This window comes from Mauremys reevesii, linkage group 6 (assembly GCF_016161935.1).
Source record: "Mauremys reevesii isolate NIE-2019 linkage group 6, ASM1616193v1, whole genome shotgun sequence".
NCBI classification, from domain to species: Eukaryota; Metazoa; Chordata; order Testudines; family Geoemydidae; genus Mauremys; species Mauremys reevesii.
The window spans coordinates 32,946,807-32,970,581 of NC_052628.1; the positions used below are offsets into that span (position 1 = coordinate 32,946,807).

A 23,775-nucleotide genomic window follows, 5' to 3' on the forward strand; every position below is an offset into this window, starting at 1 on the left:
TATCATTAGGCCCCCGCAATCAAAACATTTTTTTCCTGTGGTCTTCAGGAAGTCAAAGGCTTTCTTACATTAAAGTAATAAGCACCACAATGGGAAAAATAGCAAACTACTTAGAAGATACAGTTTAGGAAATTAAACATTCTCTCCCACTGAATACAATACATAAAACAAACATGAAAAGCTGAGTTACAACATATATTTCTGTGTACATTGTCCTCACTATACCATATGATCATTCAACATGCAAGTTTAGAACAACAGAATCAGAAACGTAGGGCTGGAAGGGACCTCGAGAGGATATCAAGTCCAGTCCCCTGTGCTGAGGCAGGATCAAGTAAACCTAGACCATCCCTGATAGAAGTTTATCCAACCTGTTCTTAAAAACCTCCAATGACTGATTCCACAACCTCCTTTGGAAGCCTGTTCCAGAGCTTAAACTACCCTTAGTTAGGAAAAACTTTCTAATATTTAACCTAAATGCCCCTTGCTGAAGATTAAGTCCATTACTTCTTGTCGTACTTCAGTGGACATGGAGAACAACTGATTAACATCCTCTTTATATCAAGTCCCCACCTTCAGTCATCTTCTCAAGACTAAACATGCCCATTTTTTTTTTAGGCTTTCCTTCATTGGTCAAGTTTTCTAAAAACTTATCATTTTTGTTGCTCTTCTGGATTCTCTCCAGTTTGTCCACATCTTTCCTAGAGTGTAGCCCTCAGAACTGGACACAATACTCTAGGTAAGGCCTCACAAGTGCCAATTAGAGTGGGACAATTACATATAACACTCCTATTAATACCTCCCAGAATGGTATTAGCCCTTTTTTTGCAACTGCATCACTTTGCGGACTCATTCAATTTCTGATCCATTGTAACTTTCAGATCCTTTCCAGAAGTGTTCAGATCCTTTCCAGCAGGTAGTGTTCTATGTATTGGGAATCGATTTATCACGTCTCATCTAGACGCAATAAATCGATCTGCAAATCAATGCCCATACTCCACCTTGGCAGGAGGAGTAAGCGGAGTCAACAGGAGAGCCGCGGCAGTCGACTCGCCGCCGTGAGGACGGCCAGGTAAGTCGAACTAAGATACTTCGACTTCAGCTACGCGAACAGTGTAGCTGAAGTTGCAGTATCTTAGTTCAAACCCTCCCCCACTAGTGCAGCCCAAGCCTTAGGAGTTCTAAAATTTTCCACTCTTAAATCCTCTTGATTCTGAAAAGGCTACATAATGCATTAACCTGGGACTTCAAAAATACCATGGTTTCCAGGGAGACTTGTGGCATTTCTAAGGTCTCCAGGATTCAAAAGGAGGGTTATTCTTTGAAGCACTGTCTACAAAAAGCTCCAAAATAGTTGCAATGCCAACATGGAGTTACTTCTGTCAGTACATTGATCAGGTTTTGAATAACTGCTCACTCATGCTCTGTAGGCTCTGCTGGACTCCTTAGGGTTTGGTTCCCCTCAGTGGGACTCAGACACCCTGTTAGGCTCTTGTGTTTGGCTCCTCCTTGCTGGTGATGGGGGGAGGGAGAAAGTACAGATACTCTCCCAAGCCCAGCTCATGCTCATGTTGTACCAAAATGAGCATTTAGAGAACATCTTCGATCCATACAACATTGCAGTGTTGCCAACTCTTGCAATGTTATTGTCAGAATTGCAATATTTGTATTTAGAGTCCCAACTAATGGAGTCATGTGAATATATGAGGATCTCAGTTTTCAATTTAAAAAGAATCCATGTTTCTAGCTCTCATGGTTGTGGGGAAAGTTTGAAAATGTCAAGCACAAGTGCACTTTAAAGGCTCAGAGTGCAGAAGATTAAAATATTGGTTTAAATTCATGATTTTTAAGCAAATCTGATGATTTTTGGGATCTGACTTCTGCATTTTTGAGGAGTCTACACTAGAGGGCTATGGCAGCACAGCCCCCTAGCATAAACTGAGCCTACACCGGCAGAAGCAGTGGTGTCAGCATAAGAACACCATCTCCCAAACAACATTAGCTACAAATAGACAGAAACCCTCTTCCATCGACATAGGTGCATCTACACTGGGTTTGTGTGTCAGCATAGCTATATCAGTCAAGAAGTGTTTTTTTTGTACCCCGACCAACACAGGTACGCTGATACAACACGTGTAAACCAAACCTATATGCTGGGTGTTGATAATACTGCAATTGATAATGCCTCCTCTTTCTTCTGTGTTTTGAGGAGTAGAAAAATAAGCATCATTGGCATCTTAAATAATTGCCCCACTTATTTAAGTGATGTTTCGCATTTCAGAGTTTGTATCCATACTTTCTGCAAACACCACTGCTTCAGCTACACTCCAGGTTTGTCTACATTGGTGGGCAGTGGACGTTAATCCACAGCTTTTTACTACACATCAGGTAGCACGCATTGAGCAAGCCACAGTAAGCGTGCACATGGGATGGTATCCAGTCTGTCAATACACATCACTGTGTCCAGATGGCAGCAGTTTACTGCAAACTGAGGGCATGGTAATTCTTGGAGAGTATCCCATACTCCTTTGCTGCTGAGTTGTGGGCATGCTGGGATGTTTCTCACTGTGAATTGTGGGATGCATAGCAGAAGCCAGTGTTAATTAAAAAAAAAATCCCGATTCATCTGTCTCCATCTCATATTTCCTTTATGGGTGGGCCAGCACCATATTTGAATTGCTATTATACAGCATGGACCAACAATGCTCCATGCCGCTTTTCTGCTAACCTTGAATATGCAGAGGCTGCTTGGGCTGTATATCAGCACTCAAAGCCTAATGAATTAGTCTTGGAACTTCACCTGCTTCACCATGGAGCAGAGGACACGGCTGCAGCAGCTCTTTCAGCAGCAGGAGGGTATTCGGCCACGGTGGAACTGGGACACAGATGAGGAAGACACCAAGTAACTAATCAGTCATTGCCAGGTGGATGTGGAAAGGTCCAGGATGCTAGGATCTTTTGAAATTCAGCTCTATTTAAATTAATGGAGAAAGGGCTGGTTGTCCCTGGGAACACTATGCACATCAACACCATGGACATCCTGGTCAATATCCTTGCTTACCTGCTGTTTCTCTGGTTAATGAAGCCATTCACAGGCTGCTTGAATAGAGGAAAAAGACTGCAGAATGACAGTGGAATGTACATTTGGCCATCTGAGAGGGAGATAGTGCTGTTTGTGGAATAGGCTGAAAGCAGCAGGAAAAAAAGACATCCCAAAAGATTATAGCAGCATGATGTATTTGGCACAGTATTTGTGGAAGAAAGCCTTAGAGATGGACAGAAGGCTGAAGTGCAGAGACTCTCGCAGCAGTTTGAGCAGCCAGCAAGGCGTCCAATATAAAATGCAAAATAGCCAAGGCAATATTGCCAGGGATGCCTATTGCTCTTCTTTTGAGTCTCAAGGCTGAATTTGTGCAACTGTACATCCAGCTGTTACCAGAGGGAGGAAGGAGCAGTTCAATGCCGTTTGTGGGCAGTGAAAGTGCAACGTTGCAGCAATTCCTATTGTACCTTCTGCGTTGACATGAAGGAGAACAAAAAAAGTTTGTCTACATGTGTTAAGACATTATGAATTACTGCAAACTTAATTTTCTGCATAAAGTGAATTGTCAACTCCTGATGAAGATTTTAAAAATTATTGAACAATCGGTTAGGTAACAAATGAACCTTTAGCTGAACCAAAAATGCTAGTGACTTTTAATTATGAAATATATTATAAACGTATTAACTACAAAGAACTTTCTTTATACCCACAGTGAAACAAAACAGTAAAATGCAACAGTTCAGGACACAACACAAGGAGATGGGGAGCTTAAAGTCACAGGCAAGTCTGCATCTGGGCTTTCCCTCTTCTGGTTCATGGAACTTATGGCATGGAGTGCTGACTTTGGAGGGTGATAGAGGACTCAAACGAGCTGGGGTCCCAAGTGCCACTGTACTCACTGCCCTGATCTAGAGTCTAGGAGAGGAATAGGTTCTGGGAACAGTGCTACATCAGTACAGCAGGGAATTGTTATTGTTCCCAGGAGCCTCTTTTATCCAGAGGCTGTATAACCTAGCTGAGTGCTGGTTTGCACTACTGCATTGCCTGATGCCTTCAGAGTAACATGAGCTGCAACAGGACATTTTTGCTTTGTATTGCCTCCAGGATTTGCCTCTGCATCTCCCCTGTCTTTTTCCATACTGTCTTTGGCCACGTTGTCATTTGCCACTGCAACTATCTTCCTGAAAAGCTTTTTCAGATTCCCACTCAATCTTCAGATACTGCCTCCACCTTACCACAATTTTGAGGGTTTTCTTTTGGGTGGGGGGGGGCGCGGGGGTGACACGACAGACACTAACAATGTCCATGGAAAAAACTCATGACAAAAATGTTTGTCTCCTCCCCCCCCCCCGTCACGTATGCCAGCTTTCTGCTGTTGATAAGGGCACTGACTGAGGGTCTGGCCAGTTCCATAGCTATGGGCATATACAATAAAAACAAAACAAAGTGACAAGCAGTTATAGTTGATAATCTAGGGAAGCTGTGATGAGAACGGCCTGACTCAAAAAGGCAAAAAGGGCAGACCAGCGAGATACACTGTGACATTGATCACCAAGATGGTCCCTCCCAGAAGCATGTCAGGAGCGTAAGGGAGTTGCTGTGCCAATGGAGAAGGTCATGCAGCTACTCTTCGTAATCTCTGAACAAAAACTGAGCCATTTCTCAACCTTAGATTTTGCTAAACAATACTTAGTGCTCCAGTCAGAGTCAGCATCAGCCACGTATGATTTACGAACATATAGAGCCTCCTACCACAGAACTGGTCACAGACCAAACTGCTTTATATTTTAAGCAATTCATGAACAGAGGCAGAAAAGATTATTTACATTACTTTCCTCAACCTCCTGACAGATTAAACTGTCAAAATTAAACTTCTCTAACACAGACAATATCAGCTACTTACAGCAGACTCGCAATACCAAGTTTGTAACTGACAAATTGTGGCAACTGTCTGTGGGATGGGGCAAACACTGCACCTAGAAAGAAATGTATCCCTTAAAATGAGGGGAAGGTAAGAGGTTTGGCTTGAAAGATTAAGCTGCTTGGTGAAATAGCAGGGAAGAAGTGAAGTGGTTTTATCACCTTTCCCCACACCTTCCAAATGCTTATTTACTTCTGAAACACACATCCTGTCACGGTAGAAGATATTCAGCTGGCAGATATTCAGCATTTATTGCATGCTTTTTGCAGTCTGTGCTAGGTTGCCTTCCCCAACACAGTAATATACAGCAGATTCCTCTGTTCCTTCTGAGGAGCAGGAGATTTCAAGGGTCTGGTTATGATTAACACTGAGTAATGCCACATGTTAAAGCTTGTGTGCTGCTTGTGACTCAAACTGCATTTGGAATAAGTATACACATAGTAAAACGAAGCCAGGTTTGAAAGTTAAACAGGTTACTGCATGCAGGGCGATTGGGTCAGGGCCAGTGGCTGCACTCTGCATCGCCACATGGGAAAGGTTAGATAGTTCTTTTGCTTATACCATTGCCCTGACTGCCTACATGATAGGAGTATCTGCTTCTTTTAAATAAGAAATGCAAGGCAAGACCTGATACACAGCAAGTACAGACTGCAGTGCTGAATGTCCTTGCTGACCAAGCATTCAGCACAGAAGTTGTAAGTAACCTTTATAAAAATCCCTCTGAAATACTCTCAGAACTTTCTGGACCACTAAACTTATCCCAGAACTAAGGAAGGAAGGAAGCAGAGCTTCCTCAAAACCTCCTTAACCTGTACTGGGTCACCATTACAATTGACCACACGTAAGAGGAGCAATGCAGCCAAGTGAGACATGCAGCAGGTACTGGGATGGAAGTGTAGTGGTGCCATTTCCTTACTAATCAGCTTCCAGTTAAATAGACGAGAACAGATTTGGCTAACATTAAAATTATCAGAATTTTGGCTACATGCCTATTAATCACCAAATTTCACTGAAGGCCTGTCAGCTAGGATAGGAGGAGACCAATAAAAAGTCCATTTCAGTCAGACCCCTCTAGAAGTCATGTTTATGTACCACCACAATGCTCTTCCCTGTAAATGTGTTGTCTATACTCCTATAAATACACGCTGGAGATTAGGAACAAAGATGGAAACCTTAAATGCATCAGCCAGTTTGTTATCTGTGACGCAGGAGCAGTCTGGAACGTCTCTGCTTCTCAGCTGGCATGTATAATTATCCATGGCCATGCTAAGATTTGTAACACTGCTCTATGACAAGCAGTGTGTCCTCCCTTCATACTGTAACACAGGTGTTAGAGGGGGCAGAAAGAGAATGGGTTTGCCCAAAGAGTTTCAATCTAGAGCTGCACATTAAGCTATCTTGAAAGTTATAAAGTCAGTCTCTCTCACACACACACACACACACACACACACACACACACACACACACAGAAGAGCTATGGTTGCGCACTCAAATTAACTTTGTCCTCCTGAAAGTGAATTATGACTTAGTGTTTTCTTTCAAGGCCATGTTGTTTCTCAAATTAAATATCATACAGCTTCTACAGCAGTTGATGCATATGTGCAAGATGTTGTAACATGTTTCTTGCCCCTGTGCTAGACTATATGTAAAGAACTACACAAATATTAATAGAGGGCGGCACCCTTACTGACTAATGTTTAAATACTCTAACACTTACTGCAGAAATACCTGTTGCTGTTAATATAACAACTCCTAAAACTAAATAGAAAATTTTAAAATCAAACTCTTCCAAAATGTACTTCAGTCAGTAAGACTATATTCTACTAGATTCCTAAACTACTGCAACATCTTGATGTTTATTTAAAACTAGTATGAAATAACTAACTATTACACTGACTGCTATTATTAAACAATTACATTAAAACTAATTTTAAAGGTTACACATTAATTCAGATCCATTTTCATATAAAGAAATATAGATGTATATCTTTCCAGCTCTTAACTATTTACAGTTTGCTAATACATTCACACAGGTATTAAAATTGTCACTTTATACTAAAAATGAATGAAACATACCATCCAAATGTGTCTTAAACAGTCCTGTAGGTTATGACACACTTCCATTTTTATAACAGAGTAATACTCTATTACAAAATTTCAGTAGTAGTATGAAACAATTTCTCTTATACCCTTTTAATACACGGGGCTACAAACTGGTACACATTTTAGTTATATACTTCTACAAAGAAATTAATTATGCAATAGTCAGCTATTTGACAACTACCATATCTCCCACAATTAAATGTATAATTTCTTCAAAATGTTAGACATGTGCATCTAAGAATGTACATAGTTTGTATATTTATTGTACAGAATGTGGTCATAGTTCTCAAAATATCTCCCCTATGATATAAAATACTTCTGTTGTTGCTCATCTGATCCTGTGGGAGCTCATTTCATAATGTTCATGAATACATCATACATAGAAAGGACTGCTCATCCTACCTGGACAGATGAACACACACAAACCCCTTCAACCTCAGCTCACTACCTCACCAAAAGCTGGGAGTAATGATGGTCTTTCCAGAGGCCCCAGAAGATCAACAAACCTAGCATCTGATGGACCAAGTTGGGCAGGGTGAGTTCCAAAGCTGACCCAGTGAATTCTGCACTAGCTTCAGTTTCAGAGCAGTCTCAAGATGTGGCTCCAGTGGGGAGCTACATTACAGCAAGCTAATCTCAAAATGACAAAAGGTGTGGTTAACAAAAGCCAGGTTCACATCAAAGAGAAAAAAGGCTGAATTCCTCACCAAGCACAGATTGAGAAAATGCTCCTAGCCAGAGCCACTTTTCAGGCATCCAGCAGCAACCCAGGATCTATCACCACATCCAACTGTAACTGGTGCGCACAGATATAAATTCTGCCAGTTTTCCCAGCAAGAGCAGAATATCTCAGTAACCACTACAGCTGGAGACTTCCATTTTAAAAAGAAAAGTCTGCTTACATAGAGAACAAGGCAGCAGCATGGAAGAGGTGCTAGAATGCCTTACTGCAGCATAGCACATGAATCCACTTGTAATGTAGTTTTCTATGTAGTTTTGAACAACAAAATAAAAGGCAACATATTCTTCTGGACCCCCCTACAAATTCCTGATAAAGCAACATGATCTTCAGAAGTACAGTTACGGTTATCAGATGTGCAGAAAGACATTTGGGGGGGAGTGTGGTGCTCTTTGGTGGGTCACATCCAAAGCCACAATGGACCCCTAAGTACAGAATCTCATGCGGATTTGCAGTAATGCAATTCTTAGGACTCCATCCAATTTAAAATGTTAAGTGTGACAGCAATGCACAAGATCAGAAGTTTTATACAGACACATATGTACATATCCACGCAAACACACACAGTGGGAAGCAATCCCACTATTGGCAAGCTGAGGGACCACATCACCTAACAGGCCTTTCCCTTCCCTCTAGTTTAAATGGTTGTACAACTGAGTGAGCATACCATATAGAACTCAGCTAGGGATACGGTCTTGGTTAGGTCAGGCAATGAGGCACATCTAGCATCAATTTTTCTTGCATAGCTTACAGATAAATAGGCTGGGCATAGACATTTTCTGTCAACTTCTGTTCATAGTACAGAGCAGGAAGAGTAGCTCAAATATTCAGTGAGAAGAAAATCTACGGGTTCTGTTTCCAGAGTTCAGTAATCAATTACTTCATTCCACTACAGAAATGGAGATTTTGACCCAAATGACTCAAAAAAATTCCAAGAACAAAGAAGTGATCGTATACTACGGAGACAGTCAGACTCAGTCCTGGTGTGCAGCAAACAAAATAAGGCACTTAACCTCTGTTGTTGTAAGCTGATATATGGAGGAAGTTGTTGCTGTGAACTTGAACATTAAAAAAAAAACAAAACAAAAACACCACACACCCCCTTCACCCCACTACTGGATTTACATGATGGTAAAAAGTAGCCTGCACATACAGATAGGTAGGGTACATGGGGAGGAAGAGGCAAAAAAATGAAAAACAAATCTAAAGACAGTCTTCCCATAGAGCAATTCTGACCTAGAGGCTGGAACGGTGTCTGTGGAATGCGAGCTTTTGGGGCTTTATTAAGCTTTAAAAAAAAAAAGTGTCCAGAAAACCATGCTGTAAACACGTTTTAAAAACTTGCTCTTCATGCCTCATTGAAAAGTGTGCTCACTTTTTTTTAGTATTTACAAAGATTAAAAAAAAATGCATCTCAAGCTTCCATTTTGAATAGACTATCCAACTGCTGCAGAGGTTATTCTGGTGCCAAAAGAAATGTAACACAAGATGAAAATCTTGGGGTATGCAGCCAAAATGGAGAAGTGAATTTCATCAGAGAGTTGCAAAACTGTAATCCTGAACTTCAAATACTGTGTAGCAAATCAAGATTTTGCAAATGCACAAATTTACACCCAAGATTGAAGCCTTCTATTGAGCAGGTAAACAAGACTCTAAAACAAGCTGTTTTAATCCCTTTTGCATTAGTACTTAATGACAGAAAATTAAGACACCTATCACTAAAAAGAGTCAATGCTTTGTAGCAGGGGAAAGGAGAGAAAAGGAAGCCAATCCACAGTAGTACAGATCCAACATTCAGCCATTTGGATTTTAATCAAGGGCTCCTCATTTGGATTAACTCCAAACCAACTGGATTAATTCCAAACTAGACTGGGAAAAGCAGTAAGGAGCAATCATTCTGTGGTGGGAAGATTGATTGGATAACCCTTAAAATTGGGTGGATAATCCTTAAACAGTCTATGTCACAGTCTATGTCACACACAATAACCCAGCAAAGATTTCTAGCCCACTCTGGCAACTGTGGTAGGATCTTCCCACCAACCAACATCTTTAAACGTGGCAATAGCCGCCATGGTTCTGGTCCCAGTGTGGAGATGGCCACAGATGAGGTGTCTAGATGCTTCCTAAACCCAAGAAAATCCTGTTACATTAACAGTTTAGCAGTTCTGTTGCCATGAGGGTTTGATGCCAATGTATAAGATTACTGGTCTAAATATGCATGTTGTGTGCCCTCAATTCTTGTGGCAGTGAACTCTGAAGCTCACCTCTCCCCACCATGTCCCATTGCTGTAGCTTAAATCAGTACATGTGCTCAAGCTGCAAACCCCTCAGTATAGAAGCGAGGGGGCTGCTGGCAGGGCACACAGAGTACATGAGGGTCCCTCAGCTTTGGAACTCAATCAGAAACAGTCCACATTTCCAGGCCTTCCGGGTCATCTTTTCCTGGAGGCTTTAGGAGAGAAGCACATTGTACATGCAGGGTTCACATTGTAGAGAGGGTGTGGTCATTTCACTCACTTCCTTCTTTGCTAAAAGGTCTGATTGATTTTGCCTACTGTTGCATATGGTGGAAGTTGCTGCTGAGATTGTTTGTATGTTTAGATGTGTTCTTAGGTACTTATCAAAAGGAGCCTGGAGCTGGGGCTAGCCACCCTGTCAGTTACAGATCTTGTGACACGGCCTCTTTGGCCCCATATACTTTAAGATATGAAGCAGTTCATTGAGCAGCTTTATTTGTTCACTGGATTGGATAGAAAAACTACCCTATCCTGCAGAGTTTTTCTACTAAATAATTATCAAATTTGCTGATGCCTTGTTTGATGGCTCAAGAAATTTATCCACTTAGACAGATCATCTGCCTGTAGTGAACAGAAAAGATGTATACTCCATTAAGAGTAACACTAGCATAGTTCTAAATCAGCAACTACAAAGGTGAAGAGGTTTATCTAACCTAATCTCTTACTTAGAAAGAGTTATAAAATTTGGCTATAAGCAAGTAAAAAAAGCATTTAAATCGTTTTCCCCTTTTTTCCAGTATAAATCAAGGGTAGGGGATGCCCAAAAAGAATCCATATCAGCCTGCAACCTTCCTATAACTACAGGCAGGAGGGCAAAGCTGGTCAAACTGCAGGTTTTTATATTGGGGAATTCAAGAGAAAACAATCCTTTATTCATCTCAAGTATCAGAGGGGTAGCCGTGTTAGTCTGGATCTGTAAAAGCAGCAAAGAATCCTGTGGCACCTTATAGACTAACAGACGTTTTGGAGCATGAGCTTTCGTGGGTGAATACCCACTTCGTCTTGCATCCGACGAAGTGGGTATTCACCCACGAAAGCTCATGCTCCAAAACGTCTGTTAGTCTATAAGATGCCACAGGATTCTTTGCTGCTTTATTCATCTGTAAAGGAAGATGCAAGCTCAAGCCCATTTCGTGGCTGTGTGCATTCACTTTTTATTTTAAAATATATGAATAAGCGATCTAAGTGCTGCCCTAGTAAGCAGCCAATCAGGCCTGCGATGCCGTGAAGTTGTCTAGCATGCAGCCCTACCCTGTGACTGGAGATACATAGCATTCGCTGAATCACGGTCTTCAGTCTGATTGGGTTTATTTTACATAGCCAGATTTTAGAATATTTTTGTAAACAATTTGTATGCACATAATGCTTTTCTCACCACTGAGCTTTTCTGCAGATGGGTAGTTTTAAGAACAATTTACATTTAGGTGTTTCTCTTACACTATATTTACAGACCTGCCAATGCTCAGTTAAGGTTAATTTAGTTTCCTTACAGGCTTTGCACACATTATGAAAGCAGACATTTCCTAACCCATATGAGGCATATCCTATGGAAAGAGGTCTTCTGTTTTTAATGCCCTGCAATACTTTAACCACCAACTTAAGTAACTACATATTTTCCAAACCCACTGTAATCTGGTTCAATAGGGAGAAAGGACATAAAAGCCAGCTACCTTGTGAAATGCCTTTTATCCCTACTAAAACTTGAATACCTGCTCTCTATAATTTTGCCACCTTCCTCCCCACCCCAAACACATGCTGGCCCTCACCCACCACTGAGCAAAAATCAATTCAGAGCAACACTACCCCGACCCACACACACAAGCATTATGATTTAATGCATCTCTCACATAACACAGGCCAAAGGAAAATACTGATGCAGCAAGTGTTTCAACTTCATGCTTGGCAACATAAACCAGTTTAGATGGGCAGAATATACTTACTGCTAGGAACAGCATGCAGTACATGGAGAATGAAGAATGCCCAGAGTAAAATGACAGTCTGGAAGAGAAAAAAATAGACATATTAATCACTTTTCACTTACAAAATAACAATAACTTGTTGCAGGATAATTTACAGTCTCTCTAAAAAGTGAGCAGGTAAAATGCAGATGTCCTCACATTTTTTTATTCAAAGACACTATCTTTGCAATGAGTTCTACCCCACCCCCAGAAAGGGGTTCTTTCAATGCAAATTTCTATATTAGGATCTATAACTATAGAATGGATTGAATTATCTAATAGCTGCACTGGATTATTTTTGGTGGATTAGCTCTCAAACCAAGACAGCTACTCAGGCAGTAATTACCAATAACAATCCACTGATTAAAACGTAAGTGGAAAAGGAGTGCCTCCTGAAATGTAAATATTTCAGGTGGCTTTTTAAAGCAATATGACAAGACTTGTGTTTTATCTCCCAGATTAATATGAAAGAGCCATTACTCTCACTTGCATGTTATTAACAAAAGAGTGACAGAACCTAAAGAACAAATATAGATGCTCTCCGACTTACGCAAGCGTTATGGAACACCTTGCGTAACTTGAATTTTGCAAAAGTCGGAAACGTATACCTGACCATTACGCAAAATAAATAAATAAATAAATAAAACAACCCACCACCTCCTGTTTCTAGCTTACGGCACTTTTTCCGGAAGTGCGGATTTTTGTGTAAGTTGAGTTTGCATAACCAGGGGGGAATCTGTACACAATATCATCTGAAAGAAAGAGGAAAGACCTGACTGCAGATATCAGGGCATCCTGAATCAGTCAACATGTATTTAGTATATGTGAACTGTCCTGTAAGGGATGAGGCTCATTTCTCATTTACTTAGTTTTCAGACTAGAGATGATTCATGGCACTGTCAGTATTTTTCAGAGGGATATTATTGAAAACAGTATCCTAATAGTAGTAGTCGTAATATTGAAAATGGTAGGGGAATGGAGATTTCCCCCCCCCCCCGGGGGGGGAGGAGGAGGAGGAGGAGGGGAAATGACATATCATTGATTCTTTTAAATTTTCAGATAGTTACCTCCTTTCCTCCATCTAGAATGTGTTAAATTACCAATTTAGGAGTTTTATCATATCCAATCCACGTATTAGTCAAGGGTTTCAAAACCAATTCCACTCATTACTAACCAGGTCATTTTTTCCTTCTCAAATATAGAAAGCACTCCTTTTATGTTTCTTTGCCTATCACAGCTTATACCTAGGCCCAGTCTATGCTTAAAAATTTAGGTCAACATAGCTATGAGCCTCAGGAGAGAGTGAAAAAGTTCACACCCTTGAGCGACAATTATGGTAATCTAACCCAGTGTAGACACAGCTCAGTTGTTGGAAGAATGCTTCTACTACTACTACTGCTTGGGAGGTGTTCCTATACTACTGAAAAAACCCCTTCCGTCAGTGAAGGCTGTTTTTATGCAAGTATATCTACAGCACCATAGCTACATCAGTATAGTCCCCATAGTGTAAACATATTGGATATGTCTATGCAGCAATTAAACACCCACAGCTGGTCCAGGTCAGTTGACTCAGGATCATAGGGCTCAGACTATGGAACTGCAAGGGGTGAGGGTCCCAGAGCCCCACCCTTGTGGGGTCCCAGAGACTGGGCTCAAGCCTGAGCCTGAACATCTACACAGCAATTTTACAGCTCTGCAGCCTGAGCCCCATGAGCCTGAGTCTGCTGACCTAGGCCAGCCCCGGGTCTTTTATTCCAGTGTAGACGTACTCATTCTTAACTTGTACATTGAAATTTAAGGATGAAACATCAAAGCTTTACGAAGAAAGGCAAGTATCCTTGTCCCCGCATCTGAAAAATGGGGTAAGTGAGGCACAAAGAATAGCAGGCCTGTAGCAGAAATGAAAACAGAACCCAGTTTACTGCACAATCCACAATCCTCTAAAGCAGGGGTGGGCAAACTTTTTGGCCCGAGGGCCACCTCTGAGTATGGAAATTGTATGGCGGACCATGAATGCTCACAAAATTGGGGGTTGGGGTGCGGGGGGGTGAGGGCTCTGGCTAGGGGTGAGGGTTCTGGGGTGGGGCCAGAAATGAGGAGTTTAAGGTGTGGGAGGGCACTCTGGGCTGGGGCAGGCGGTTGGGGGAGGAGGGGTGAGGGTTCCGGCTGGAGGTATGGGCTCTGAGGTTGGACTGGGGATGAGGGGTTGGGGGTGCAGGAGGGTGCTTCGGACTGGAACTGATGGGTTCAGAGGATGGGAGGGGAAATCAGGGCTGGGGCAGAGGGTTGGAGTGCAGGACAGGGTCAGGGGTGCAGGCTTCAGGCAGCGCTTACCTCAAGCAGCTCCCAGAAGCAGCGGCATGTCCCCCTTCCGGCCCCTATGTGGAGGTGCAGCCAGGCAACTCTGCACACTGCCCTGTCCGCAGGCGCTGCCCCTGCAGCTCCCATTGGCCATAGTTCCCAGCTAATGGAAGCTGCAGGGGTGGCGACTGGGGCGGGGAGAGCGTGCAGAGTCCCTTGGCTGCACCTACGCATAGGAGCCAGTGGGGGTGGGGGGTGGGGACTTGCCACTGCTTCTGGGAGCCACGCAGAGTGAAGCAAGCCCCTGACATGCTCCCTGTCTGGAGTGCTGGAGCGGGGCAAGCCTGCTCCCCGGCGAGCGCTCGGGGGCTGGATTAAAAACGTCTGGAGGGCCGGATGCAGCCCCCGGGCTGTAGTTTGCCCACCCCTGCTCTAAGGTAATGGTCAATGGCTCCTGCATGCAGTACATACAGAATGAAGAAACCAAGTTGAGAAAGAAACCAGCTGTCTACTCAGATTGGGGACAGAGGAAAAACTATAGAGAGCCCTAATTTTCTGAGACACTTTCTACCCCACAGTATATTGTGGTTTTATGTAGGGTTGATAGTCTGCACTCTTTTCCATTAGATATTCCATAGGTAAATGCACGGATTAGTCCAATATCATACTCCAGAATGCTTTTTGCTCTGAGAGAAAGAGATATTGCACATTTCTATTATTTTGTCTCAAGATCAGACTGTACCACAAGATACTACTACTACTTCATTACCGCAGATCACGTCAAAGAATTGCATTCTTCCTGTCAGAAATATCTTATGTATGTTCTTTTTCATGCTTGCCATTTTAAAATTTTCAGACATATGTCTGGGGCCAAACCACGAACCAACTTATACCCTGTGTAAGCTCAATGAGCAACTTCACTGATGAGTTTAGGTAGAATTTGTCTCTGAACAGAACAGGCACCCAGCTGAAAGTTTTTCTTCCTTCTACTAAATGAAGCCGTTGCCATGTTTTAACGGAGGCCGTTAAAAGGTCTATTCAACATTCCCCTGTGCACAACCTCTTCCAAAAGCAGCTATCAGAACATTCCATCTGTCAAGCCAGCCAAGTGGTTGAACATTCCAGGCTTCTTCACGATGCTAGTATGAGTGCTAGCTCACCACAGACAAGCATTCACACATGCAGCAGCAGCAGCACCCCATATCTGAAACGTCAGTCTTTGTTGTCTTTTAAAAACAGTTTAAACTAAATGGACGTCACTCCAGTAACAACTCATGCATCAGGCACAGTAGCTGTCAGGATGTATGTTATTGTTTCATGACAACTGGCTTTATATATTTTTGCTAGAGATGTTTATTTCAATAAATCTGATAATACAAACACATGGCATTTCTAATTTTGACTCTCTCCACTCTGGCCGCCAAGTGTAATGCTGACATTCTGCTTTTGCAGTAAGCTAGTTAGTCCACAGAAGGCCACCGAGTAAATGGATCACTTCCAACAAAACACACTGCAATGCTTCACTTAACCAGGAAAGAACGCAACATTAATTCTTTTCAATTGGGCAATGCAGGCTCAAAGTAACTTATCCACTTCTACCCGTTTGAAAAACCCCTCAAAAAAAGCAAAGTCAATTTTACTGTAATTGCTAATTATATCAGAAGCAAGATTTTAGAACACACTGTGCAAAATACAGTCAGACAACATAGTTTTCATAAGCTTTAATCAACTGCTACAGCGTTTTCATAATGCCATCACAATAACTGTGCCATAAGTCTCACATGGTTTGTGTTAAAAGTCAGAGTAAATTTGACAGCTACTTTTTCCAAGTTAGCAGTGCAACCAAGTTACAATAACTACTTGAGCCTGTTAATACAAACTCACATTTCACAGAATTGTATTTGAATTGTTCTTCCAGATACAGGAGACTTTTGTAAGGAGCTATTTTAAATACACCTCTATCCAGATATAATGCGACCCGATATAACACGAATTCAAATATAACGCGGTAAAGCAGTGCTCCAGGGGGGCGGGGCCGCACCCTCCGGCAGATCAAGCAAGTTCGATATAACGTAGTTTCACCTACAACATGGTAAGATTTTTTGGCTCCCAAGGACAGTGTTATATCGGGGTAAAAGGTGTATATTTAACCAGAGATTTCCCTTATTCACAATAATCAAATCCCTTCAAAATGCTTAGTTTCTAGCCTGACACATTCATTCTCTGAGAGTCAAAAGACCCATTTTAACCTACAATAGGCTTATCACACATATTCTAAAGAGTTACCTTTTCCTATCAACCCTGGACACCAATAACAAGAACTGAAACTTTCCACATTGTGCAAAGCCTGGTTGAAGAGATTTTGCCCAAGGAAGTTTTGCAAGGGCTAGGGGAAAATGTAGCTTCCCACTACAAATCCCTATGCAGATGGTATTACTCTGAGGATCCGCACTGTGCTTCTCCAGTACAGCCCCCAACTCCTGTACAGTGCTGCAGAGCTCTCTACCGTGGCAAGAGAAGATTTGGGGGTGCTCAAGTAAAATGGGAAGTATACCTAGATCTAAGTCATTCACAGTAAAACAGTCAGTAATATTTTTGGGGTCCTTTGGCACCTCCGTAGTCTGTTTACAGAAAACAAGCCCTGAATCAGAGCCACTCTCAGAGCCATTGCAATGAACTTTACTGAGAACGAATGATCAAAGTATAATTTATTCTAAAGCCTTTTTAACTTCTGTGATCCTTGTGACGTTATTGATCTAAATGGGGACCATATAGAACATGGGTTGCAACCCAGGTCCTGTAGTGGCACCAAACCTTAGGTAAAGGGGGTCATCTAAGGTGTCTAAGACCAGGTTAGGGGTTGCTGGTTATGATTATGCGATCTGTATGTCTGTGTATCATTTTGTAGTTGAAGTTATAAGTATTGGCTCTGTACTGTCGGTATTTTGTATTATGCTCTGCCTCTGGGAAGTGTCCCAGACAAGCTGATGTCAGCCCTGCATAGCTGGCTTGATGGCCCATTAAGGGCCATCAGCTACACAATTGACCCATGGAGAGAAGGCAGACACGCCTTGTGACTCAGCAAAGTATGCAGAACTTGTCCATGTGACTGCAAACTCCATTTTGGCTGTAAGTTTCCACCGTGAGGACAAAGGGATTCTTACACCTGGAAAAGTCTATATAAGGCTGATGCATCATCTCCATCTTGTCTTCAATCCTGCTTCTGACCTCTGGAAGGACTTTGCTACAAACTGAAGCTCTGCACAAAGGACTGTTGACCCATCCCAGCGGGGGATGTTCCAGAGACTTAATCTGAACCTGCAGTTTACTCCAGCACTGCTGCAAGCCTGAACTAAGAACTTTGCCATTACTGTATGTAATTGATTCCACTTAACCAATTCTACCTCTCATCTCTGCCTTTTTCCCTTTGTAAATAAACCTTTAGATTTTAGATTCTAAAGGATTGGCAACAGCGTGATTTGTGGGTAAGATCTGATGTGTATATTGACCTGGGTCTGGGGCTTGGTCTTTTGGGATCGAGAGAACCTTTTTCTTTTATTGGGGTGTTGGTTTTCATAACCATTCATCCCCAGGACGAGTGCACTGGTGGTGATACTGGGAGACTGGAGTGTCTAAGGAAATTGCTTGTGTGACTTGTGGTTAGCCAGTGGGGTGAGACCAAAGTCCTTTTTGTCTGGCTGGTTTGGTTTGCCTTAGAGGTGGAAAAACCCCAGCCTAGGGCTGTAACTGCCCAGTTTAAGCAGTTGGTCCTGATTTGGCACTCTCAGTTGGGTCCTGCCAGAATCGCTCCGTCACAATATCCTGCCGACTACGCCACTGTGACGGAGCGATTCTGGCAGGACCCAACTGAGAGTGCCAAATCAGGACCAACTGCTTAAACTGGACGATAAAGCTACAGTGTTATGAAAACATTAGAGAAAAGCAAATGTAGCCCCAATTTTCAAAGAAGAAATTAAGAGTGATCCTAGCAATTACAGTCCTGTAGGTCTGTCTTGTAGCATTAGTAAGATAATGGAATAAAATCAGAGGAAAACAACATCAACATTACAGGTCCCTTTGATAGAAGCAGCATGGGTTTAGAGAATAAATCTTGCCAGATAAAAAGCTTTGTTCTTTTAAGAGCACTACCAAATTAGTGGATGGAGGAACACTGTATGTGTCATGTATCTGGAGTTCAGTAAAGCATTTTATACTATGTCTCACACATTTTCTTGGAAACTGAAATTCAGTTTGAGTGGCTAGAAATACTCATGTGGATGGAAGACTGGTTAGGAAGCTGAAAAATAGTCAAGAAAGTAAAGTTTATTCTACACACAAAATTGCTGTTCAACTAAAAATTTTTAAAAATCACCAAGTAAACTGGTGCAAAATGCCACATGGAAACTCTTAAATAAAAAGACATTAAATTGAATTAAGTTGATTCCTTACCAAATTAAGCTAATCCAATATAAACCTGTTTGATTAAAATAGATTTTAGTTAAACCAGAGCAAGTTGTGTGAAGTTCAGCTAGTAGGGTACTGCCAAGATCAGCAATAGAGCTAGTCTAATTCAAGTGTTAAGAAATTTGCAGACAATATCAAAGGAGGAATTGCTAACCCAAGTGAGGGCAGAAAAACCATACAAGTGAACACAGAAAGAGTAAAAAGATATGGGCTGAAAACAGAAGATTCAGCTTGGGTGAAAATGGGGGAAGGGTGGCAAAACAGATCTAGGAAAAATAATCTAGCACACACTAAACAAGATCACAGAATACGAAGAACTGTAATGCTAAGATGAAAGGTAATAATGGACTGCATGTTAAAATTTGAATGTCATAATATATTGGCCATAAACAAGACAAAAGCAACTCTGGGTTAAATATGCCAGACTTCACATAACAGGGGACTCTCTTTATGACTCTGGTACACTTGCACCTGCATTACAACTATATTTCCTGGGCTCCCATCACCAGAAAGATATTGCATGGCAGGGGAGGAACCAAACACAACTCTGGGGGGAAAAAATTAAACAGATGACTGAATGAACTGATTTAAGGAAGGAGAGGTTAAAGTGCCAGACCTGTATAAGTTGACTAAACAATGAGTAATGGGGAGAAAGTAGTCTAAACATATCAAAAGGGCATAAATAAGGAGGAGAAGAGTTTAGTGTGGCACAAGGAGGTTATAACTAGGAGACATGGGATGAATTGAAGGGAAAATGGAGGCTGAATACTAGGGCAACCTTCCTGATCTAGAGGTATATTAGACTGATTTAAGGACAGTGATGGAAGCCCCTTCACTTGGGAACATTAAACCTAGTCCAGTCTAACACACTAGCAAATCTACAACAGGGAACAACCCCACAATGGTAGGGAAGAGGACCAGATGAGCACAGAATGGAAATAAATTTAGACAAAACACAAGCTATGCATTGCAGTTTTAATCAAATATTTAAAAAAAGCCAAAGAGCTCTGTATATTAAGCAGGGAATTATCCCTAACATTTTCAAACTGTCAGGACATGATCTAGCAAATTATATACTTTAGTCTACATGTGTAGAATATCCCACTTTTTTTTTAAGCTAGAAAGGAGCAAGCAAACTACCATCCAGCACAAAAATCTAGATCTATTTTATAGACTCTATTCTCTATTGATATACCATGTACTTACATGTATAAGTTATAAGAACACAAATGGAAGTTCAAGGCTTGTGCATTTTTACATACACAGAGTAGGAGGGACACACAAGAAACAACCTTTACTCCTCCCCATCTGTAGAAAGATCTCTTAAAAGAATTAATACACAAATGGGGATAGAAAGTGGTTAAAAACCATTGATCTAGACTAGGCCCCCTTTCCTCCTCTTCCCGCCCCGCAACAGGATATTGAGCAACATTAATATTTCTGATGAGTTTTAAACAACCCTGAACTCCAGAAAGGATTTCAGGCTTTAAAAGGAGACACAATAGTGGCAGTTAGACTGGAGCCAATGTGTTCTTTCAATAGGGCTTAGATCAATCTCCTCCAGACCAAAAAAAGGGTTCAGACATGTTACAAACATTGTTTGAAATGTACCCAAGACATAGATGCTTTCAGTTAAAAATCTAGGCATTAAGCAGCTGATACAAATGCTATTCTAACCAGCACACTGCTGCTGGACAGAGGATTATTATTTCACATAAATTCTCTCAAAGATTTCAAATGACATGTAGAAATACACACACACACACACACACACAATATTTTATATATATGGTGAAGTGTGAAGAGTTTTATAAATCATTCCTAATCGCATACAGAAAACAGACCATCTGCTTAGCAGTTATCTGCAACTATTCAAAAAAGCTTGGAAGAGTTCTGAAAAAGGCATCAATTTTGAAAAAACCTGGAGATCCAAAAAAGGGGCAGCCAAAAATAAAAACTATAAACCAAGTCCAGAGCCATATAAATAAGATGAAAAAGGAGGTGCCAGAAGCACCTCAACTCAATAAACTGCAGTTTTGAGGGTAGGTTTGTCACTAGTAATCTTTTCCCCCACAAAATTGAACATGGCTCTATTTTAGGAAGTTTGGCAGATAGCAGGGATCTTTTCAAGTGTCAAGGTACCTGATGATACAAATATGGTATCTACATATTTGAAGGGCTACTATAAAAATCTTTCCCCCATCCTATGTCCTCCCCTCCCCCCTCAAATCAATCAATCCATCAGGAAAAGTATCACTTCCTGCTAACCCACTTACAGGGCAGAGAGACAGTATGTTCTAGTGAGTCAGGTAATTATGAACTAGAAAAGATTTTGCATTTTGATTAGCCTTCTCTTCCCCTCAGTGTTCCCTGCCAAGCCCAAGCAGCCAGGCTCAGCATGTGGGGAGTCGGCTGGAAGCCTTCCCCCAACATCCCAGAGTGGACACGAAGCTGCCGCTAAATACCACAATAATGTGTGCTATACGGTTTGTCTTCACTGTAGAAGTAACTCTTACTCATGTGTTGCCCCAACACCGCTCCCATCCACACCCTAGAGCCTCTGACCTGAGTCTGGTGATGCTTTACATGTGGGCTAGTCAGCCAATCCTGGGGCTAGGATACAGCCAGTATGCTGTTTACACTCAGGCTGGTAAACATGCCCACTTTTCAGCAAGGATGCAGGCTATACCACCTGAGTGCTGACACTCTTCCAAACATCCCAAGTGCCCAAAAGTTCTCCCACAATTCACTGTCTCGGCTTCCTGCAGCACTAAGGACCATGGAATGTGATCACAGAAGCATAGCTTCTGATATGAGAGAGAGAGAGTACAGCACAAGTATGGATACAGTTAAGTGGAATCACTCAAGCATGGCTTTGTAGCATGGCTGCCCACACTGGGGTGACCATCACTCAAGTCATATCCTTAGGCTATGTCTACACTGCACGCCAGTTGTACCAGCGTACACGTAGCTACATGTCACAGAGAAAAATAGACTGTGTTCACACAGTGGTGTGTAGCTACATGCGTAGTGAAAGGCTCTGGCGAGAGGAGGCAACAGAGGGAAGAGACTGGCAGCACAACAATACAGCTACAAATAGCAATACAGAGAGGGAAGGCACTGCTTGAGGGGAATAGAGCGCTATGTACATCCACAGAGCTTGAGGTCTTCAAACCACAATTTGAGGACTTCAATAACTCAGACATAGGTTAGGGGTTTGTTACAGGAGTGGGTGGGTGAGATTCTGTGGCCTGCATTGTGCAGGTCAGACTAGATGATCATAATGGTCCCTTCTGACCTTAAAGTCTATGAGTTTAGGTGCATCTTTCCTCTACTCTCCTCAGCAATGCCTCACCAGCTACACATTGTGTAGTGCATCTACTCTACATGCCACCAAAAGGCATGTGCAGTGCAGACACACCAGTAGGAATAGCTAACAGTTGCCCCCACGGTGCAGCAGTTCCCCCCTGTCAATTCATGGTAGATACTGCACTGCAAAAACAGCTTCTGCTGCTCCTGGTTCTCCCACTCTGAGGTGAATGGTTGGTTGGATCTACGTGTCAGAGGTCAGGAGGTGGTAGTTAAGTGTCGGGCATCAAGCCAAACAGCTCCAGAAAAAGGATCACCCCCCCTTCAACAATCAAAAAACAAAACAAAAAAGCTGCCACCACAACACTGTTAAACAAGTATATTGGGGGGGGGGGGGGGAGTGTCTTGTTTTTTTGTTTGTTTGTTTTAATGAAAAAATATAAACTAAAGAAACTGCCAGACTGGCTCAGACGATCAATCCATCTAGTCTAGTGTTCTCTCATTAATGCTGGCCAGTACCAGCTGCGTCAGGAAGAATAAATCTTGCAGTTATGGTTAACCTACCCCCAGAAAAAATTTCGTCCAAACCACTCCTGCCATAGTTAGAGGTTGGTTTGTGCCCCAAGCTTAAGAGTTTATATCCCTTCAAAACTTCAACTGTGTGTGTTTAATCTTTACTTTCACAACTCTGGATATTCTTGTTATCCACACACATCTAGTACTTTTTTTGAACTTTGATATCACTGAGACCAAGAGCTTAATATGTTGCAATGAATTCCTCACTCTAAATGCAAGCAGTGTGATAATGTATTTTCATTTGTCAGTTTTGAATTTGCTGTTTCAAATTCATTAAATATCCCCTTGTTCTTGTATTATGAGGGTGAATTAGACATTCCAGGTCTACCGTCTCTATACCATTCGTCCTTTTGTATATTTGATCATGTTCCGTCTTATCCATCTTTTCTCTAGCAATTATGCAGTAAATTCGATAAGCCAAGAATTTAAAAATAATATTCAAAAGTCTAGAAGAGGAGACCAAATACTAAGCCCTTATATGTCTCAGATGAGCTATATTTTTATAGTTAGTCTTCACAACACCCCTATGAGTTAAGCAAGTATTATCCCCATATTACAGATTAGGAAAAGGGGATAAAAGGTTACATGATTTGACTATGGCCAGAGTGTCCATGTTAGAGCAAAGATTAGCACTCAGAAGCTCTCGTGTGCCAATCCCATCCTCAGGCAACACTTTCTAGGTGTCAAACAAACAGCTACTAACAATGGTAGCAGAGGACAAAAGCAACACATTTTCTTCTGATTCAGCAGTCCAAAGATTGTGTTGCATCAGCATTACATGGAATTTCGTAACTGATCAGATTAGTGTAGGGATGGCCATTTTATAGTCAATGTTTGGACACAGCATTTCCAAGGTTTCTGTTTGGGGAACATACAATGTACGCAGATTCCCAGATTTTAGATGCTGAGCATTTACCCTGCTTCCAGGAAAAGGAACTCTGCTAATTAAGAAAATTTCAACAGCAGACATTTTTGCTAAAGACTAACTTCACCAACCGCATCCATAAGTTGTTTCCAAATGGTTTTCAGTGGGCCTCTGAATGCAAGTGGTAATTGTGCTGAGT

The 23,775-nt window shown here is 41.8% G+C and overlaps 1 protein-coding gene across 2 annotated transcripts in view; it reads right to left on the reverse strand.

Annotated features, from left to right (window-relative positions):
- The window catches only part of PLPP1 (phospholipid phosphatase 1), a 117,658-nt gene that overhangs the window by 22,369 nt on the left and 71,514 nt on the right, over positions 1-23,775 (reverse strand). For both annotated transcript variants that reach the window (XM_039545915.1, XM_039545914.1), the window contains exon 4: positions 12,044-12,101. In XM_039545915.1, the coding sequence (XP_039401849.1) occupies positions 12,044-12,101 (58 nt within the window). The remainder of the gene's footprint in view (positions 1-12,043; positions 12,102-23,775) is intronic.